The sequence below is a fragment of the Chiloscyllium plagiosum genome, unplaced genomic scaffold, assembly GCF_037043375.1.
Source record: "Chiloscyllium plagiosum isolate Xiang-an unplaced genomic scaffold, Cpla_swu_hap1 HiC_scaffold_39, whole genome shotgun sequence".
Classification (NCBI taxonomy): domain Eukaryota; kingdom Metazoa; phylum Chordata; class Chondrichthyes; order Orectolobiformes; family Hemiscylliidae; genus Chiloscyllium; species Chiloscyllium plagiosum.
In genome coordinates, this window is record NW_028270177.1 from 12,071,151 (window position 1) to 12,088,083 (window position 16,933).

The 16,933-nt window shown below is 41.2% G+C and overlaps 1 protein-coding gene across 4 annotated transcripts in view; it reads right to left on the minus strand.

Moving 5' to 3' along the window:
• Positions 1–263: 263 nt before the first annotated feature.
• The window catches only part of plin1 (perilipin 1), a 45,118-nt gene continuing 28,448 nt past the window's right edge, over positions 264–16,933 (minus strand). For all 4 annotated transcript variants that reach the window (XM_087981166.1, XM_087981165.1, XM_043677232.2 and 1 more), the window contains exons 7-9: positions 15,949–16,089; positions 10,661–10,918; positions 264–2,283 (exon numbers count right to left, since the gene is read on the minus strand). In XM_087981166.1, coding sequence (XP_087837292.1) covers positions 1,915–2,283; positions 10,661–10,918; positions 15,949–16,089 — 768 coding nt within the window. In that variant the 3' untranslated portion in view covers positions 264–1,914. The remainder of the gene's footprint in view (positions 2,284–10,660; positions 10,919–15,948; positions 16,090–16,933) is intronic.

The window sequence follows — 16,933 nt, forward strand, 5'->3', positions numbered from 1 at the left end:
ATTTTGGTTACATCAACTTTTGCTATAAATTCTGTGTCTTACAATCTTATTCTCCACAATCACCTGATGAAGGAGCAGCGCTCCGAAAGCTAGTGCTTCCAAATAAACCTGAAATTATAACCTGGACTATAACCTGGTGTTGTGTGAATTTTAACTTGGTACCAACACCGATGTCTCCAAATCATTGTTAAGTGAAACCATTGTGGGATTATAATGTTCCTAAACCAGGTAGTTTTGAGTAAAGACAATAGCACACAGTGGTATTCCAGCCACTCCTTTATTGCAGTGTCAACAAGGTGAAGTAATACTGTGCACATTAATACACTGAACAGCATCAGCAACATTTAAAAAAGGTAATCTCATCATGGTGAGCAGCATCAAAAGCCATCTCTCCTGATCTCCTTCATTGGGATTTACAGATGAGGAAATTCTATTGGGTTGCTTTCTTTAGAACAGAGCAAACTAAGGAGAGACTTTAAATCAAGATGGAGCAGTTATACCAGACCTAGATAAGGAGAAAGGGAGGGTCAATATCTAAAGGGGGAAGAGATTTGAACTCATTAGTTGGAGGGGAACTGAGGAGAGAGTTCTTTTAAGAAACCTAATGTGCAGGAGGTCTAGAACTCCCTGCCTGAAGAAAGGGTAATAAATGCACCTTAAATACTTTAGGTAGATACTGGAACTGCTGTAATTGCTATGCCTGGATCTGCAAGCTCCTGAAAAATAATTCATACTTAATTTGGTGGTACTCATTGTGAACAACATCATGAGGATGTACTTGACAGGAAGGGTAAATAGGATCTTGGGGCAAACAGAACAAAGTGAAGGTCCTCAGAACAATCTTTGCAATAACGTAGAGCCCATTCAAATGTGTAAATAGTTGCCAAGGTGCAATTGATTATATCTTCTTTGCTGTACAAGACTTCTTGTTAGGCAGTGTACTAAGTTTAGAAAAAACTCAGCAGGTCTGGCAGCATCTTTGGAGTGAAAGCACAGCCAAATGTTTCAGTTCTTACTGGGCCCAAAACTATTTCTCTCTCCACAGAACACTGGCAGACCTGCTGATCTTCTACAGCAATTTCTGGTTTCGTTTCGGATTTCCAGCATTCACAGTTTAGATTTAGATTAGATTTGGAGTACTTTAGATTTAGATTACTTACAGTGTGGAAACAGACCCTTCGGCCCAGCAAGTTCACACCGACCCGCCGAAGCGCAACCCACCCAGTTCTTTATTCTTTCTTAAGCCCAGGAAAAAACCTGCACATTAAAGATACAAATGGCAGTCACACACAACATTAACCTGCCCATCATTGTGGACACTTATGCAAAACGTGATCAGGAATGTCATTTACATTTAAGGCGCCACCATGACAAAGCTGAGAGGCAAGTCATCAAGCTGAATCCCTTCCAGGTCTGTGCAAGTCACGGATCTGACTCAGCCATTTCATCTCCTGAGGTTAGATTCTGCAAATAGTTACATCCTGCCTCTCAAAGTGAAGCAGAAAACTCTACCCTGTTCAGCCCTGCTCCCACATTATAAATATTTGCATCAGTTCCCTTCCTTGACGAGGCTGTGATGATTCCATTCATAACTGCACAGCCACCCACCAGCTGGTGCTTAGTTCTGCAAATAATACAAAGATGTCACTTAAGCAGATAAGTTTAGTGAAACCTCTTCAATTTTAAGAACACTACAGAAGTCAGATATTTTAACAACAGCATTTAAACTGATTGTTAGTGATATAGTCGAGATAGAAGCTGTAGATTTTGACCAACTCTCTAGCCAAGTATTTGTTAGAGAAGAGTGCTTGCTCACAATGATCATTTCTATGTTTTTGATTGCTCACTGCTACGTCATGCCAAGTTGGACCAATGCCGCATCTAATTCACTGGCTTACTCCGGTTGTTCCAAAATTAGGATGGTTTAGGACACCTTAGCCCGGACTCCCCTTGTTTCTCCTGGAACACTGACACTTCAGCTTGCTCAAGGTCTTTCTGTAAATGTTCATTACAGATCATAGACTCTGGGCATGTCTCTTCCAGGTCATTCTGTCCCAAGTTGAGACTTGCAGAGGTTACACCTTCTGATTCTATTACAGTTGTAGGATTTGAATTTTCACGAGATGTAGAGTCAGCCTCTCTTCCTGGGGAGACTGGAGATTTAGAAATTTGTGCCATTATGCCCTCCTTGGCTGGTCTTGGCACAAGAGATCTCCAGCTTCGGTTTCTATTCACTCCCATTTCAAACTTTGTCTCGTCCTCCTCTGCAGACATTCCAGGGAGCTACAAGCAACAAACATAGAATCAACCAACTCCCCACAGAAAAGCAAAAACAATCTTACCTGGAGAGGATAACAAAACGCAAAGGGTTAACAATTACATAATTAATTCTCCAAGCTTGAATCAATTGCCAAGTTATTAACTACAAAGCCTTAAAAAGCTGTTCAGCATGTCCGTTTTATTAAAATTCAAGTAAGCCACTCATTCATTCGGTTCAGAGTTCGTCACCTCTGGCACCCGTCAAATATCTTGCAATTCTGACTCTGCCCAGGAGCAATTTCCTTGGATCTGCATGCACTGTCAACGGAACTTTGTTGTAAGTGTAACACAATCCATGCTCCTTAAACAGCTCATTGGAAGTGATGGAGCAGGAGCTATTTATAGGACATTCTGGCCCGAGCTGCCTGGATAAATTTAGTTGGAGAAAGTGAGGACTGCAGATGCTAGAGATCAGTGTCAAAAAGTGTGGCGCTGGAAAAGCACAGCCGGTCAGGCAGCATCTGAGCAGCAGAGTTGACATTTCAAGCATAATGATAATCCTGATGAAGAACTTATGCTTGAAACATCGATTCTCCTGCTCCTCAGATGCTGCCTGACCAGCTGTGCTTTTCCAGCACGACACTTTTTGACTCTGGATAAATTTAGTGATCTGTACTCCAAGTTAGCCCAGTATTTGTTTAACTTTAGCTAAAAAGGAAAGATGTACGTCCCTCAACCACTGAATTCTTACCTCATTTCTAACACAATGTACTTGCATTTTAGTCCTTTGTTGAAGTTAATGGTCTCTCTGCACCAACCTTTGTCCTTAACTAAATATCTTTAATAGGAATAAACAAAGTCAGAAGTCACACAACACTAGGTTATAATCCAGCAGGTCTACCTGAAATGACAAGCTTTTGGAGTGCTCCTCCTTCATCAGGTGAAGTCCACTGTTGGACTATAACCTGGTGCCTTGTGACTGCTGATCAAGAATGATGACAATCTTTAACTATAGAAATACATGGCTATGACCCCAGGAAATGAATACACAAAAGGTGGTTATATTATGAGGATTGGTTGAGCAGTTTACTGAGGTTTAGGAGAAAGAAAGAGAGATGATCTTATAGCAAGAGAACATTGAGGGACTAGGACTTGACAGCGTAGATGCCGAGAGAAAGTTTCCCCTCACGGGGAATCTAGAGCTAGGAAGCACAATTGCAAAACAAGAGCTGTCCCATCTAAAACAGAGGGGAGAAGAATTTTATTCTCTCAAAATGGTTGTTGGTCTTCAGAATTCTCTTCTCTGGGAGAGCAGTTGAGGTTGGATTATTGAACATATTCAAGGCTGTGTCAGACAGAGTTTTTTTAAAACAAAGAGTGGAGTTAATAGAGAAAGTGGAGTAGGCACACAAATCAGATCATCCAGTCTTCCTAAATAGCAGTCATTTTGACTTTAAACCAGGAATAGACCAGTAAGTCACCAGACTATGTAACACTTTGCTAATCTTAAAACAGCAAGGCTAATTGTAACCTTCCAATTAGAAATTACTCAGAGGATTTTGTTAGCCACCTTTCTGGGATCTCAGAAATCCTGATGAAGGGCTTATGCCCAAAATGTCGACTTCTCGGATGCTGCCTGACCTGCTGTGCTTTTCCAACGCCACACTTTTCTATTCAGAAATCCTAGCCAAAATATCTATTTCAGACACAATCAAAATCCACATGCAAATTGTGTCAAAAGTTTGGAAACTTCAAAATATTCCTGGTTCTTCAACCAATGACTATGAGGGTTTTACTGATAATGGGAACAAGTGATGGGGAGGACAACCCACTCTTAAGACACAAGATAACCGTAACATTTAAAACAGTGGTCACAGCCTCCATTGTTATTCATAGAATCAGAATCCCTACAGTGTGGAAACGGGTCATTTGGCCCTACAAGTCCACACCGACCCTCTGAAGAGTAACCCACTCAGACCCATTCCCCTACTACTCTAGTTTTACCCCAATGAATGCATCTAACCTACACATAGCTGAAAACTACGGGCAATTTTATGATGGCCAATTCACCTAATGTGCACACCTTTGGATTGTGGGAGGAAACCTGAGCAACTGGAGGAAACCCACACAAACACGGGCCGACTGTCTGTGTGGAGTGTACCCAGTCGCCCCAGGCTGGAACTGAACCTGGGGTGCCTGGCGCTGTGAGGCAGTAGTGGTACCCACTGGGCCACTGTGCTGCAATTCAGTATTTAGGTTTAACTGGGGCTGGGTTTGTTCCAGGAGGTGGTGATTGCCTTCATACTTTCACCCAGCCCCCCAAGCTCTCCCAATGACCTCTGCCTTACAGACAGTATTCCCCACTGGGGCTGGAAATCAAAAATACAGGCTACTTCAGCCTCTGCTGCCAGACTGGATGTCAAGCCTTTCAATCAGGCCAACTTCTAGGATGGCATTTTGACAGGGCTAAAAGCTCCATGCTGTGAAATCAAACATTCCCCCAATTAATTCAACATTTGAATGGTTACAAGGCTAATGGGTTCACAGCCAATGCTATTTTAAGTATAGGACTTCATATTCACAAAAACAAAATTGGCAGTCAACAAGTAAAGCAATGAAATAGATGTTCAATCACTCAATGAAATCTGGACAAACTTGGGAGATGCACCACACAGTCTGCAGTAGTTTAAGGACGCAGCTCCTCGCCACCTTCACAAGGGCATTGAAGGATGGGCAATAAATGCTGGCCCAGCCAGCGACACCCACATCCCACAAAGTATACTTTATTACAAAAAAAAAGTCATCCTGGACATTTCCACGGAAACGTAAAAAGGAAAATTATATTTTAGAAGGCCTGGTTTCCAGATTAAGGTTTACCTTTCTTTACCTGAATGGGATGATGTAAATTTGCCTCTCTAACATTGGACTGAGACAGGCAGGAGTGCACAAGCACTTAAATACAAAATAAGTTGAAAATGTGCACATTGAAGTAAGCTCTGACACAAATATGCCATCTTGTAAATGCAGCTTGTCTGACAGAATTTGCACAGGTAGATATTGTGCAGTGGTTGCAGGCTCCTCTCCACCCTATAGCTCATGGCTCAAATCACAATAGTTAGAGGTTATCAACCTGGACAAATCAAATATTCAGGAGCTGAAATATTGAAAGTGCCTTGACTGCTGGACAGTTTGCGCACTTACTCAGAAAACCTAAACTCCAACCATAATTTATGCAACGCAGACAGAAGTGAGCCATCAAGTTTAATGACTTGGGTGAGTATACAGCTCCCCTTTCTATTTTTCCTGAACAAGTCACTCTGTACTGGAGTTCTAACTATTATTTCCCCTTCAACTAGATTTAGTGAATAATAAAAAAAAGCAGGATGAAAAATGAAATGCAAGATGACAAGTTTGACATTAATGTCTTCCCCATTACCCCCCTCCCCACCAGCCAACTGTTGAGCACTCAGATCTTGTGCAATTCAAGAATCAAGCTATATTAGACAGAGTCTTTGCAATACTTAAGAAATCTTTAATAGAGAACCTAAAGTATTACTATGTTGCCAAACAAATACACACAAAACCAGTGAACTTCACATACAGTCTCAGGACAAATATTTCATCCACTATATCTGCAGGTATTTTCTGAAAACAGATGGTAAAAGTCTTTTTTTAAAAACAAAATATGTTGGACTAATTTTTTACATTACAACTGTGACTGCACTTCAGAAAACGCTTGACTGTAAAGCACTTTATGACCAAAAGCACTTCAAATACTTTATATAAATCCAAAATCTCTTGAGAATGAAACAAACAAATTTTATTGTCTTTATAAATCACTCTAGTCTCCTCAAAAATGGTCCGTATAAACAGGACACCACCACTGTCATAAACTAAAAACTCTTAAGGCAAGTCTCAAAGCATGGGAACGTTCAACAGGGTTAAGGGGAGACTGTGGTATAATGGTAATGCCACCAGCAAACCAGAGGCCCTAGAGAAACTGAGTTCAAATCCCACCACAGAGCTGGCCAGACAGATTAATCCTCGATAGTCTAAGAAAACTCAAAGATCATTTAGGGCTTTAAAAGTCAAATATTGATCAGTGTTGTTGGCCTGAAAAGTGCGAACAAAAATGTATTGTACAGCTCTGTCCACTGATATAAATGACTGTCTTTGGAGAAGCTAGTAAGTTCCATTCATTCTTAGCGAAACTTTCCCGTGATCATACAACTTCAGTTAGCTTAATATCTTAGAAATACCCAGGTCTTCTAGCAGTGTGACATCATTCCTTAGGTTTGATAGGCAACAGTAAGGTAGCAAGACTTCCTTGTTACTCAAAAGGGGACTCTTCTGTCAAGACATCAATATTGGCATAATTTACCATTTAGTTTTGGTAAGCTTCAGACTAGTACTGGAAGGCGTGACTGGGAACAGCATATCTACCCAAAAGGAGGTCCTGTTCTCAGCAGGCACTAGTCCAAACCAGAAGACAACTCTTTCAAACAAGAGAAAACTGAAAATATGATCGATAGGTGCCATTACAAGTTTCAACATGGTGCAATCTTCCCACCTGTGTTCAAGTATCTGCATCTGTAGGTATCTGGTCCCCATTTACAGGCTACAATCTACTCAGTAAACGGAAAAAGCAACAGGGAAGGAGTTTGGCAGAAAAACAGATCAAGAGTAGACTTAAAAGTACATCAAAAGCATCTTGCACTGTTTAGAGAGAGGGGGAACAAGTTAGAACGGATGATTTGTTCTAGGAATTGATCCATTCCAGGCTAATCTTGGGTACCACTTTAACATTTACAGCTGTCAAAACACTGAAATTGGCTTGACTGTCTCAGCAGGATTAAATGGGTTAAAATAAGCAAGGCAATTACTTGCTTTGCCATGCATGGTAAGCAGGGCGGAGGGCACATTGGCCACGTTAAACTGTTACATTCTATTTCTTATTTAATGAAACAAATACTAGAGGGATTTAATTCATTTCATTTTGAACTAGACTATTTAAAAATATTGAACAAAAGTTGGACAATTTTTGTTTGAAACTGGCCTCAAGCTAAGGCTAACTGTTGAAACTTTATTGCTGGAACAGCACTGCAGGTCAGGCAGCATCCAGGGAACAGGAGATTCGACGTTTCGGGCACAGGCCCGAAACGTCGAATCTCCTGTTCCCTGGATGCTGCCTGACCTGCTGTGCTGTTCCAGCAATAAAGTTTCAACTTTGATCTCCAGCATCTGCAGACCTCACTTTCTCCTCTAAGGCTAACTGAGCAAACAAGTCTGGACTGAGTTTAGTCTTGCAAGTGGAATGGACTAATGTCAAACAGAATCTCAGATTCAATACTCTCACCTCTACCGCTCCCCCTATCTTTCACAAAACAATGTCATATTCACGATAATGGTGTAACGATCAATTGTTCACCAGGGATTGATTAACTCTGTGGGATTGTTATTTTTTTTTAAAAAAATCAATGAAACACATTGTAGGTTATGAAGCAGACTTTACAGCAAACCAAATGCTTTGTTTGAGCAGCTTGCAAAACCATGCAGTCCTGACTAGCAATCAGTTGTAGCATTGTATACACAGAACATATGGAACCTTTAAGAAGTCTTTGTTTTAAAAGGTAAGGTACACATGCAACAGAATAAAAAGAAATTAAAAATAATCACACTTTCAATAATTGCCTGCAGAGTTATTCCTTTGCTGAATAGGTGTCAGTTCATCAGGCCAAGAAACTAAATAGTCTCCAATCCACTGTCATTTCCAAGGGCTTTGATGTCAAAATGATACAGACTTAAAAAATGCTGGCATTTATGTGCTGGAAGGGCAGAGCCTCAAAAGGAAATCAAATACAATCCCATTTTGGTTTAATTACAACAAACACAGGGCTTGGAGAATATTGACATCTTACTGGAGCACGTCCTCCTATCAAGGTCAATGAGTAAATCAGACTTTAGTTTGAGGCTGATGGAGGAGGAAGGGAGACTGGGAAAAAGCCAAATCCAATGCGATAAAAGACAAGTCCACCTTCATTCCTGCGAAAAGCTTAACGTCACTGTTTCCAAATAGTCTTTTGCATTATAGTCAACTCTAAGGCTTTCCAATCAAAATCCTTGCCCCCTCCCTCAGTTTTGTTTTCTTCCTTTCAGCAACGTCGAGGCTTTGGAACCCCAAGCTCATCACTAATGCACTGATCTCTTGCAATTTGATGTTGCCTTTCTCCTCATATGGACATTTAAAAAACTTCCCACAAATCTTGGGAGTGCCAATGCAGGATTCTACAGAGGAGTGCGCACTGTTCACCGTGGATTCGAAGTTCAGGTTAGCGAGCAAGCTTTGCACTCCCAATTTATTTTGCCACCTTATCTTTGCTTACCCAAACCTCACCTTCACAAAAGGGAAGTTTCATTATTCTTCATCTAAGGGAAACAAAAGTAGGGTCACCCAATCCTTCAATTACATTGAAGGTTAATTTGTATCCCAACTCCAATCTTAGATAAGGTGAATAGCAAAGGTGGAGGGGTTCAAAACTAGAGGGCATAATTTTAAGGTGAGAGGACAAAGATTTCAAACAGGACCCGAATGTCAATTTTATCTCACAGATGGTGGTTTGTATTTGGAATGAACTGCAAGAGGAAGTCTTAGTTGCAACAACAACATTTAAAAGACATTTAGACAGGCACATGAATAGGAGAGGCTTAGAGGGATATGGCCCATATACAGGAAGATGGGATTAGATTAGTTTGGGAAAATTGGTCATCATGGACAAGTTGGACCGAAGGGTCTGTTTCCATGCTATATGACTCTATCCCCTGGGTTGTGTAGCTTTGAATACCCAAACAAAAATCTTAATTATTCAATAAACCTCACATTAAAAAAGGACTCTCAACCAGGGGCCAAATTGTATAGGAAACAGAAACACATTATTTTGGTGTCTTAATTTCTCCTAAAGTGCCTTATTGGTTTAAGGAAAAGTTATCCTATACATGGCTGGCCTCTAAGTTTTGTTGGCTGTGTTAAATGTCCACAAGTGTTCCTCTCAAACAAACATATCCTGTACCTTGAACACAAGAGATAACCTCTGAAATGTAATAAAATTAAAGCACTTTTCACACACACGTTTGGTTTCTTTCCACTAGATTACCTCCTTTCCCGAACATACCCAGCCCGCCCACCCTGAATATCTAGATATTTTTAAAAGGGAACAATTAAGTTAAGTACCATTTGGAATTGACATATTATTGCAGTATTAACATTCAAATACCACTGCTACGCTTGTTTGAAATGGTAACATTCAGACATTGCCCACGGCACAGATTGTCAGTTTAAAATTCTTAGCAACAGACACTAAAGAAAAACCTAGAATGGTAAATCGCCTTAATAGGGGCAGTGGTCCCACAAATTTTATAGAATTCCATCAAAATAGTGCGCTCAAGACTAGGCAGGCCAAAAGGGCATGACATTTTCGCCAACAATAGGAGGCTATGCGATCAAACCAACCTATTCTTTCTGACAAGGGAAATTCAGTGGATTAATTCTGGGACCTTCTACAGAGTTACTTAGTTGAGTGACACACATTCTCCCTTACTGAGGCAGAACACACTTACAGGAAACTTGGCAACGTCCCAAAGGCTGTAACTGATTGCAACCAACAAGATAAAAGGAACATTTAATATCAATGCAATAATTCCTCCTTGAATAAATTGCCTTGTGGTTTTGCAGTTATCTGATATAGCCAGAACATAATGCCACTTTTAAAATTATTTTCAAATTTTAAAAATGGCCCAAAGACCAACAAACAGCTCTGTGGAATATTTTCTGCACTCAGTGCTTCTGTACAATTCCTCGTGTACTTTTTCCTGCAGTATTTTTCTCTTCTGTTAAATCAGAGTTTGCTACCAATATTTAGAACCTGCCAGTCATAAATATTGTTCATAGAATACTTCAGGTATTGAGGTACGCCTGTAACCAGCACTAATTATCCAATCATTTTCACTATTTCGACATATAATTTCCAGCTCAGAAATAGGCCATTCAGCCCAACTGGTCAGTGCTGGTATTTATGCTCTACAGGAGCCTCTTCCCATTAAATGTTGTAACAATTGCAATACTACTGCCATAGAAATTGAGATGTGCGATAAACGTAAAATATTTTTGCCTCCCTGTTTGGTTGTTCTTAAGAAAACATGGTGAGATTAAAAGATTGAAAGAGTTTAGACCTAATTAAAAAGGATACTGGAAAGGGTTCACAGACTAGGAAAGTGAACGTGCTCTCTGCTGGAAAATACAGAGGAAACTGCACAAAGGTCCAGATTTTTAACTACGACACATAGAAAATGCATAGTAGTTAAAAATATGGACCTTTGCACAGTTTGAATTTTGAAAGGCACTTACCAGCAAGATACTGACAAGATAGCTTAGGACATGATCTTTCTTCACAATTAGGGCTTCCCATGCATCCCACAATTTTCCTTTTATTTGGGATATAAAACAGCCCAGGAAGATGATAAGATTATTAGACCAAAGCTGTTGGTTCAACTTCTGAACAGTAGCGAAAACGTGCTGCATCTTCATCTGTGCAACATTTGATATTTTATTTAGGTTGGTAACAAAAATACTTTGGAAGTTCTTACAAAGATCAAGAACTTCAGGCTGCAAAATAAAAAACATAGTTACTTAAAAAAAAACTCAAGCAACTTTAAATCATTCAAAATGTATAACTCCACCCATTTCATCTCAAGCACAATTAGGAATGGGCAACAAATACTAATCTCGCTGGTGAATGCTTATATTTTGCAAAAGACACTCACTTAGATAGTTTCATGAGCATCTCCTAGTTACCACCCTAAAGTGAAGCACATGACAAGATGTTGGTTTTGCACCAAAATGAGGTTCATGATCCCTCAACACCTAACTCAGGGTTTCCCCAAAAGTGACCAGTTATTTGCCAGTGATTTGGTTGGTTTAGCCAGAAGACCCTTCCTCAGGCCTCCAACACCACAGCAGCAGATACCAGCTGTTCAGTTAAAGAAGAAGTCGTGCCTCTATTTTGAGGAGTTCTTTCTACAAATTTTAAATTGGAAAAGGTATGGCCTCAGCAGTCGATTCATCGTTGTGGAAATTAAACCACTTCCAGAGGCCAGCTGGAGCAGGCAGATAGGGATGGCCTCAATAAGCTTGGAATGCTGGCACCTCCCTCTGCTCAGCACCAAGACCCTAGCTCCACGCAGCTGGCCTACTCTCTCACAGGCAACACAAGACCAACTGCTGGCCTTCAGGAAATTTTCAATTCCTGTTGAAATAGCCAATGAGATCAGCCTCATTGTTACCTACCACTTATGGAAAATTAATACTTCACACCCCAGTCCTGCCTCTAGGAAAATGTTGGGAGATGTCTCAGTTGAGTTCATTGTGACTTAGTCAAGATTAGAGTGGTGCTGGAAAAGCACAGGTCAGGCAGCATCCGAGGAGCAGGATAATCAACATTTCGGGCAACATTTTGCCCGAAACACCAATTTTCCTGCTGCATGGATGCTGCCTGACCTGCTGTACTTTTCCAGCACCACTCTAATCTTGACTCTGATCTCTAGCATCTGCAATCCTCATTTCTGCCCTTCATTGTGACTTAGTCTGACTACTGTACAAGAACAACGTCCAGGACGATCCTAGCTCCTGAATAGGAATCCTGCCAAGCTCCTTCCCCACTCGCCTCATCCAAAGCTAGGAAATGAAAGAAATCTGCGCAATATGGTTTTGTATCAATTTAAAAACTGTGCATTTTCTAAACTTTGGAATATAGCAAGCTTCATAGGCAAGTAGCAGCACCTCAATGTCAATACCACAAATCACTCAATCACCAACTAGTCAACATTTTACCACGCTAAAATGTTTCATAATATTTCCCAATCTCCCAAGATCTAATCTTATTTGACCTGGTGGACAACCTCACTGAAGCACATTTCCTTGTTGCTATGGCTTTATACAATATTCAGTTATTGCGATGGCAAAAAAGAAAATGGTCTTCAAATAAGCTGAATGCAATCTCATGGTTGTCCTATCGGGGTGGAAGGATCTGAAAGGGGTAGTAGAACATAGAACACAATACAGCACCAAGGATTATTCCTAATCTAAGATAAAATAACCTAACCTACACACCGCTCAATTCACTGCTGTCCATGTGCATGTCCAGCAGTCGCTTAATGTCCCTAATGACTCCGTTTCCACCACCACTGCTGGTGGCAAGGCATTCTATGCATTCACAACTCTGTGTAAAGAACCTACCTCTGACGTCTCCTTAATACCTTCCTCTTAATATCTTAAAACTATAACCCCTCGTGCATGTCAATCCTGCCCTGGGGAAATGTCTTTGGCTATTGACTCTACCATTGCCTCTCATTACCTTGTATACCTCGATCGGTTCACCTTTCTTCCTCCTTCTCTCCAGAGAGAAAAGTATGAGCTTAGTCAACCTCTCTTCTCAAGACAAGCCGTCCAGTCCAGCCAGCATCCTGGTAAACCTTCTTTGCATCTTCTCCAAAGCCGCCACATCTTTCCTATAATAGGGCGACCAGAACTGGACACAATATTCTAAGTGTGATCTCACTAGGGTCTTGTAGAGCTGCAGCAAAACCTCGCGGCTCTTAAACTTGAACCCCCAGTTAATAAAAGCCAAAACTCCGTATGCTTTCTGAACAACCCTATCCACTTGGGTGGAAACTTTGAGGGATATGTGTACTTGAACACCAAGATCTTGCTGTTCCTCCACACTGCCAAGAATCTTGTCTTTAATCCTATATTCGGCATTTGAGTTCAACCTTTCAAAATGCATCACTTTGCATTTATTCAGGTTGAACTCCATCTGCCATTTCTCAACCCAGCTCCACATCCTGTCTATGTCACGCTGCAGCCTGCAATAGCCCTCGATACTATGAATGGCACCTCCAACCTTTTTGTCATCGGCAAATTTACTAACCAATTCAATCTCCTCATCCAAGCCATTTATAAAAAACTACAAAGAGCAGAGGCCCAAGAACCGAGCCCTACATGACCCCACTCAACACTGACCTCCAGGCAGAATACTTTCCATCTACAACCACTCTCTGCCTTCTGTCAGACAGCTAAATCTCCCTGTATCCCATACCACCTGACTTTATGAATGAGCCTAACATGAACCTTATCAAATGCCTTGCTGAAGCTCATATACACCATATCCGCTGCTCGACCTGTCTCGTCACCTCCTCAAAGACCTCAATAAGGTTTGTGAGGCATGACCTGCCCCCCACAAAGCCATGCTGACTGCCTTTAATCATGCTAGGCTTTTCCAAATAGTCACAAATCCTATCCCTCAGAATTCTTTCCAAAAACCTTGCTGACCACAGACGCAAGACTGACTGGTCTGTAATTGCCAGGGATTTCACTATTCCCCTTCTTGAAAAGAGGAACAATATTCATCTCCCTCCAATCCTCCGGTACAACTCTCGTGGAGAGTGAGGAAGCAAAGATATTCACCAGCGGCTTAGCAACCTTTGTCGCTTCGCAGAGCCATCTGGGAAAAATCTGGTCTGGCCCTGGGGACTTATCAATCTTAACGTTTACCAAAAGTTCCAGCACATCAACTTCATCTATCTTGATCTGTTCAAGCCTGTTTCCCAGATTCTCAAAGTTCTCATTCACAACGAGGTTCCTTTCCTTGGTGAAAACCGAAGCAAAAAAAAAATGTTTCCCCTATTTGCTCAGACTCCACGCACAAGTTCCTACACTATCCCTGACTGGCTTTATCTTCTCCCTGATGATTCTCTTATTCTTCATGTATGAGTAAAATGCCTGTTAGTTCTCTCGAATCCTTCCTGCCAAGCCTTTTTCGTGGCTCTCCTCAGTCCAATTCTGAGCTCCTTTCTAGTAAGCTGACGTCATGTGGCAGAAATGCTCAAGACTGAACATCCAGGTCCTCTTTCTGGCGCAATTCTTCCTTTTTTTTTTTTAAAAAGAGTCATGGGAGAATATTTTAAATGGCTCACCAACAAGATGATACTATGGATCACACACCAAATCAGCTAATGAAGAGCCAACAGGCAGGTATCTCTCACTGCAATAATGGCAACCTGGGTCACCAAAACCTTCCAACCAAATCAAGGCTGGCTGATTCCCAGTCCTTGAGGCTGACGGACAGGTTTCCTTCTTGCCCTGCACATCTCTTTGGTCACCCCCATCAGGAAATTGGTCATCTTCTCACCCACTAGGGAGGCAGGTGATTGCGTGGTGTAGGCCCTCAAGTGGTAATTAATTGACATCTTAAGGGTCATAATCGGTGGCAAAAACTCAATTAAAAGCTCCCAATTAAAACCAGTTGTGTGTAACAGCATTTCTGGATATAAAATACCTCATTGGAAAAAGGTTCTTGTGGTAGTGGTACTATCCCTACTTCTGAACAAGGAGGCCTGAGGTGGTGTTTACTAACATCTCTGAACAGATCGATTAGAAAACAGCTAAAATAGACCTTTTCACCCAACACTCAATTGCTGAGGGAGTGGGGAAATTTCTCGACACAACTAATTTTTCCTTCTTGCCACCTCCAAGGGAAGGAAAAATTAAATGTCTGCCAGGTCAATGTAATCTGCAATTAGTTGTTTACATGCAATAAACTACTACGTGTTCAATTCAAGAACTACTACTGGTTAGGGTCTGAAGGTCCCCATATGCATGAAGATCACGGTAGCAAATACATCCAATGATTTGACAACACATACAGCAGTTCAGCTCAGGAATGGGGATAAAGAGCTGTAGGCACTTGGACATTTACAGCAACGTGACTGATTCTTAACAGTCCTCGGAAAAGGATCAGCAAGCCATTCCAGAACAATTTAGGGATGGGAAACAAATGCTGGTCTGGCCAACAACTCCCTTGAAGAAAAAATTACAAAAACAGAACATTTTTATAGGCAACAGGCCTGTCCTGATTTGCGAATGGGTTCTGTTCTAGAATCTGTTCGCGAGTCAATTTGTTTGCCAATCGGAGCATAATTCGGGACAATGTAAAGCAGCTGTTCATAAGTACAGGAAATGTTCACAGTAAATCTTTACATTTTTGAAATAATCTAAGGGATTGCATTCGTAAGTCAGACTTTTGTAAGTTGACTGCAATGCAGTCACGTGGATCTTTTCATGGATTGGTTTATTGGTATTTTGATAGTTGTCAAACCAGTGTAACATTACATGAAGACGAATGTTTGAACTGGAGGAGAAATGATGATTAGTGACGTGGGATAAGACATTTACTTTGGGTCCACGGAACATTTCGTTTCATTTCATTTGCCAACTTGTGTCTCCAGTGGTACTTCCATCAGCCTGGTAGATTCCTCTTCATGCTGAGGATAAGTTGCAGCCAAGAATAATTTAAATAGTACATTTTCTTGGAGGGAAAATCTCATTTGAAGATCTCTTGGTGCGAATGAAACATCAACTTTGCAAAAACATGCTTCTGGCAAGAACGAAGTCCACTGAACCCAGATAATCTCAAGCATCCCTCCAACTCCCAAATTCCCATTTGCTATTTTAATTCAAAGCACTGTGGGGATCAATCCCACAATCTTCCAAATTTTCCATTAGACAAGGTTCTGTGCTGGAATTTGCAAACGGAGCAATCTACAGTTTTCTGACCTCAGAGTTTCATAATCAAAATTTACCTCCACAATTGCACCTTCCTTTTGCTCTCCTTCCAGACCGTTAGTGCTGGTCAGCAGCCAGCTTAATACCCATCTGTTGACCAAATCCTGTGCCTTTGAATTGATGCTGGCAATTTCCGGGTTTTCTTTGGCCGAAGTTCCCTGTTGGGCAGGGTATGGGCAAAAATAGAAGCTTTACTCAATTTATTTTCAAAAGTAATAATATATATAAAAAAGTTCTTTCAATCTCTCTATGGTTCAATTGGAGGGAAACTACAACCATCAAATCCCTCCACCATCCCGGCTCCCGAGCTGGGGAACAGAGTCTGGAGTGAAGATAATGGCTTCAGTCTTTCCAATTTTTAAAACTGGAGGATTTAAAAATTGCTCATAAGGCGTTCCACAAGATTCCTCATGGTGGAGTGATTAGTAGGGTTAGATTCCATGGAAAACAGGGAGAGCTAGCTATTTGGATACAGAACTGGCTCGAAGGTAGGAGACAGAGGATGATGGGGAAGGGCTGCTTTTCAGACTGAAGGCCTGCGACCAGCTGTGTGCAAGAAGAATTGGTGCTGGATCTACTGTCTGTCTTTATTTATATAAACGATTTGGATGTGAATGTAGGAGGTAGAGTTAATAGGTTTGCAGATGACAGTTGGAGGTATAGTGGACAGCAAAGAAAGTTGCCTCAGAGTACAATGCGACCTTGATAGGCCGAGAAGTGGCAATCAGAATTTAATTTAGATAAATAGGAAGTGCTGCATTTTGGAAAGGCAAATCAGGGCAGGACTTATACACTTAATGGTAATGTCCTGGGAGTGCGGCTGAACAGAGAGACCTTGGAGCGCAGGTTCATAGTTCCTTGAAAGTGAAGTCGCAAATCAGCAGGATAGCGAAGGCGGCATTTGGTACGCTGATCATGATATGGAGATGCCAGTGTTAGACTGGGATGTACAAAGTTAAAAATCACAACACCAGGTTGTTGTCCAACAGGTTGAATTGGAAG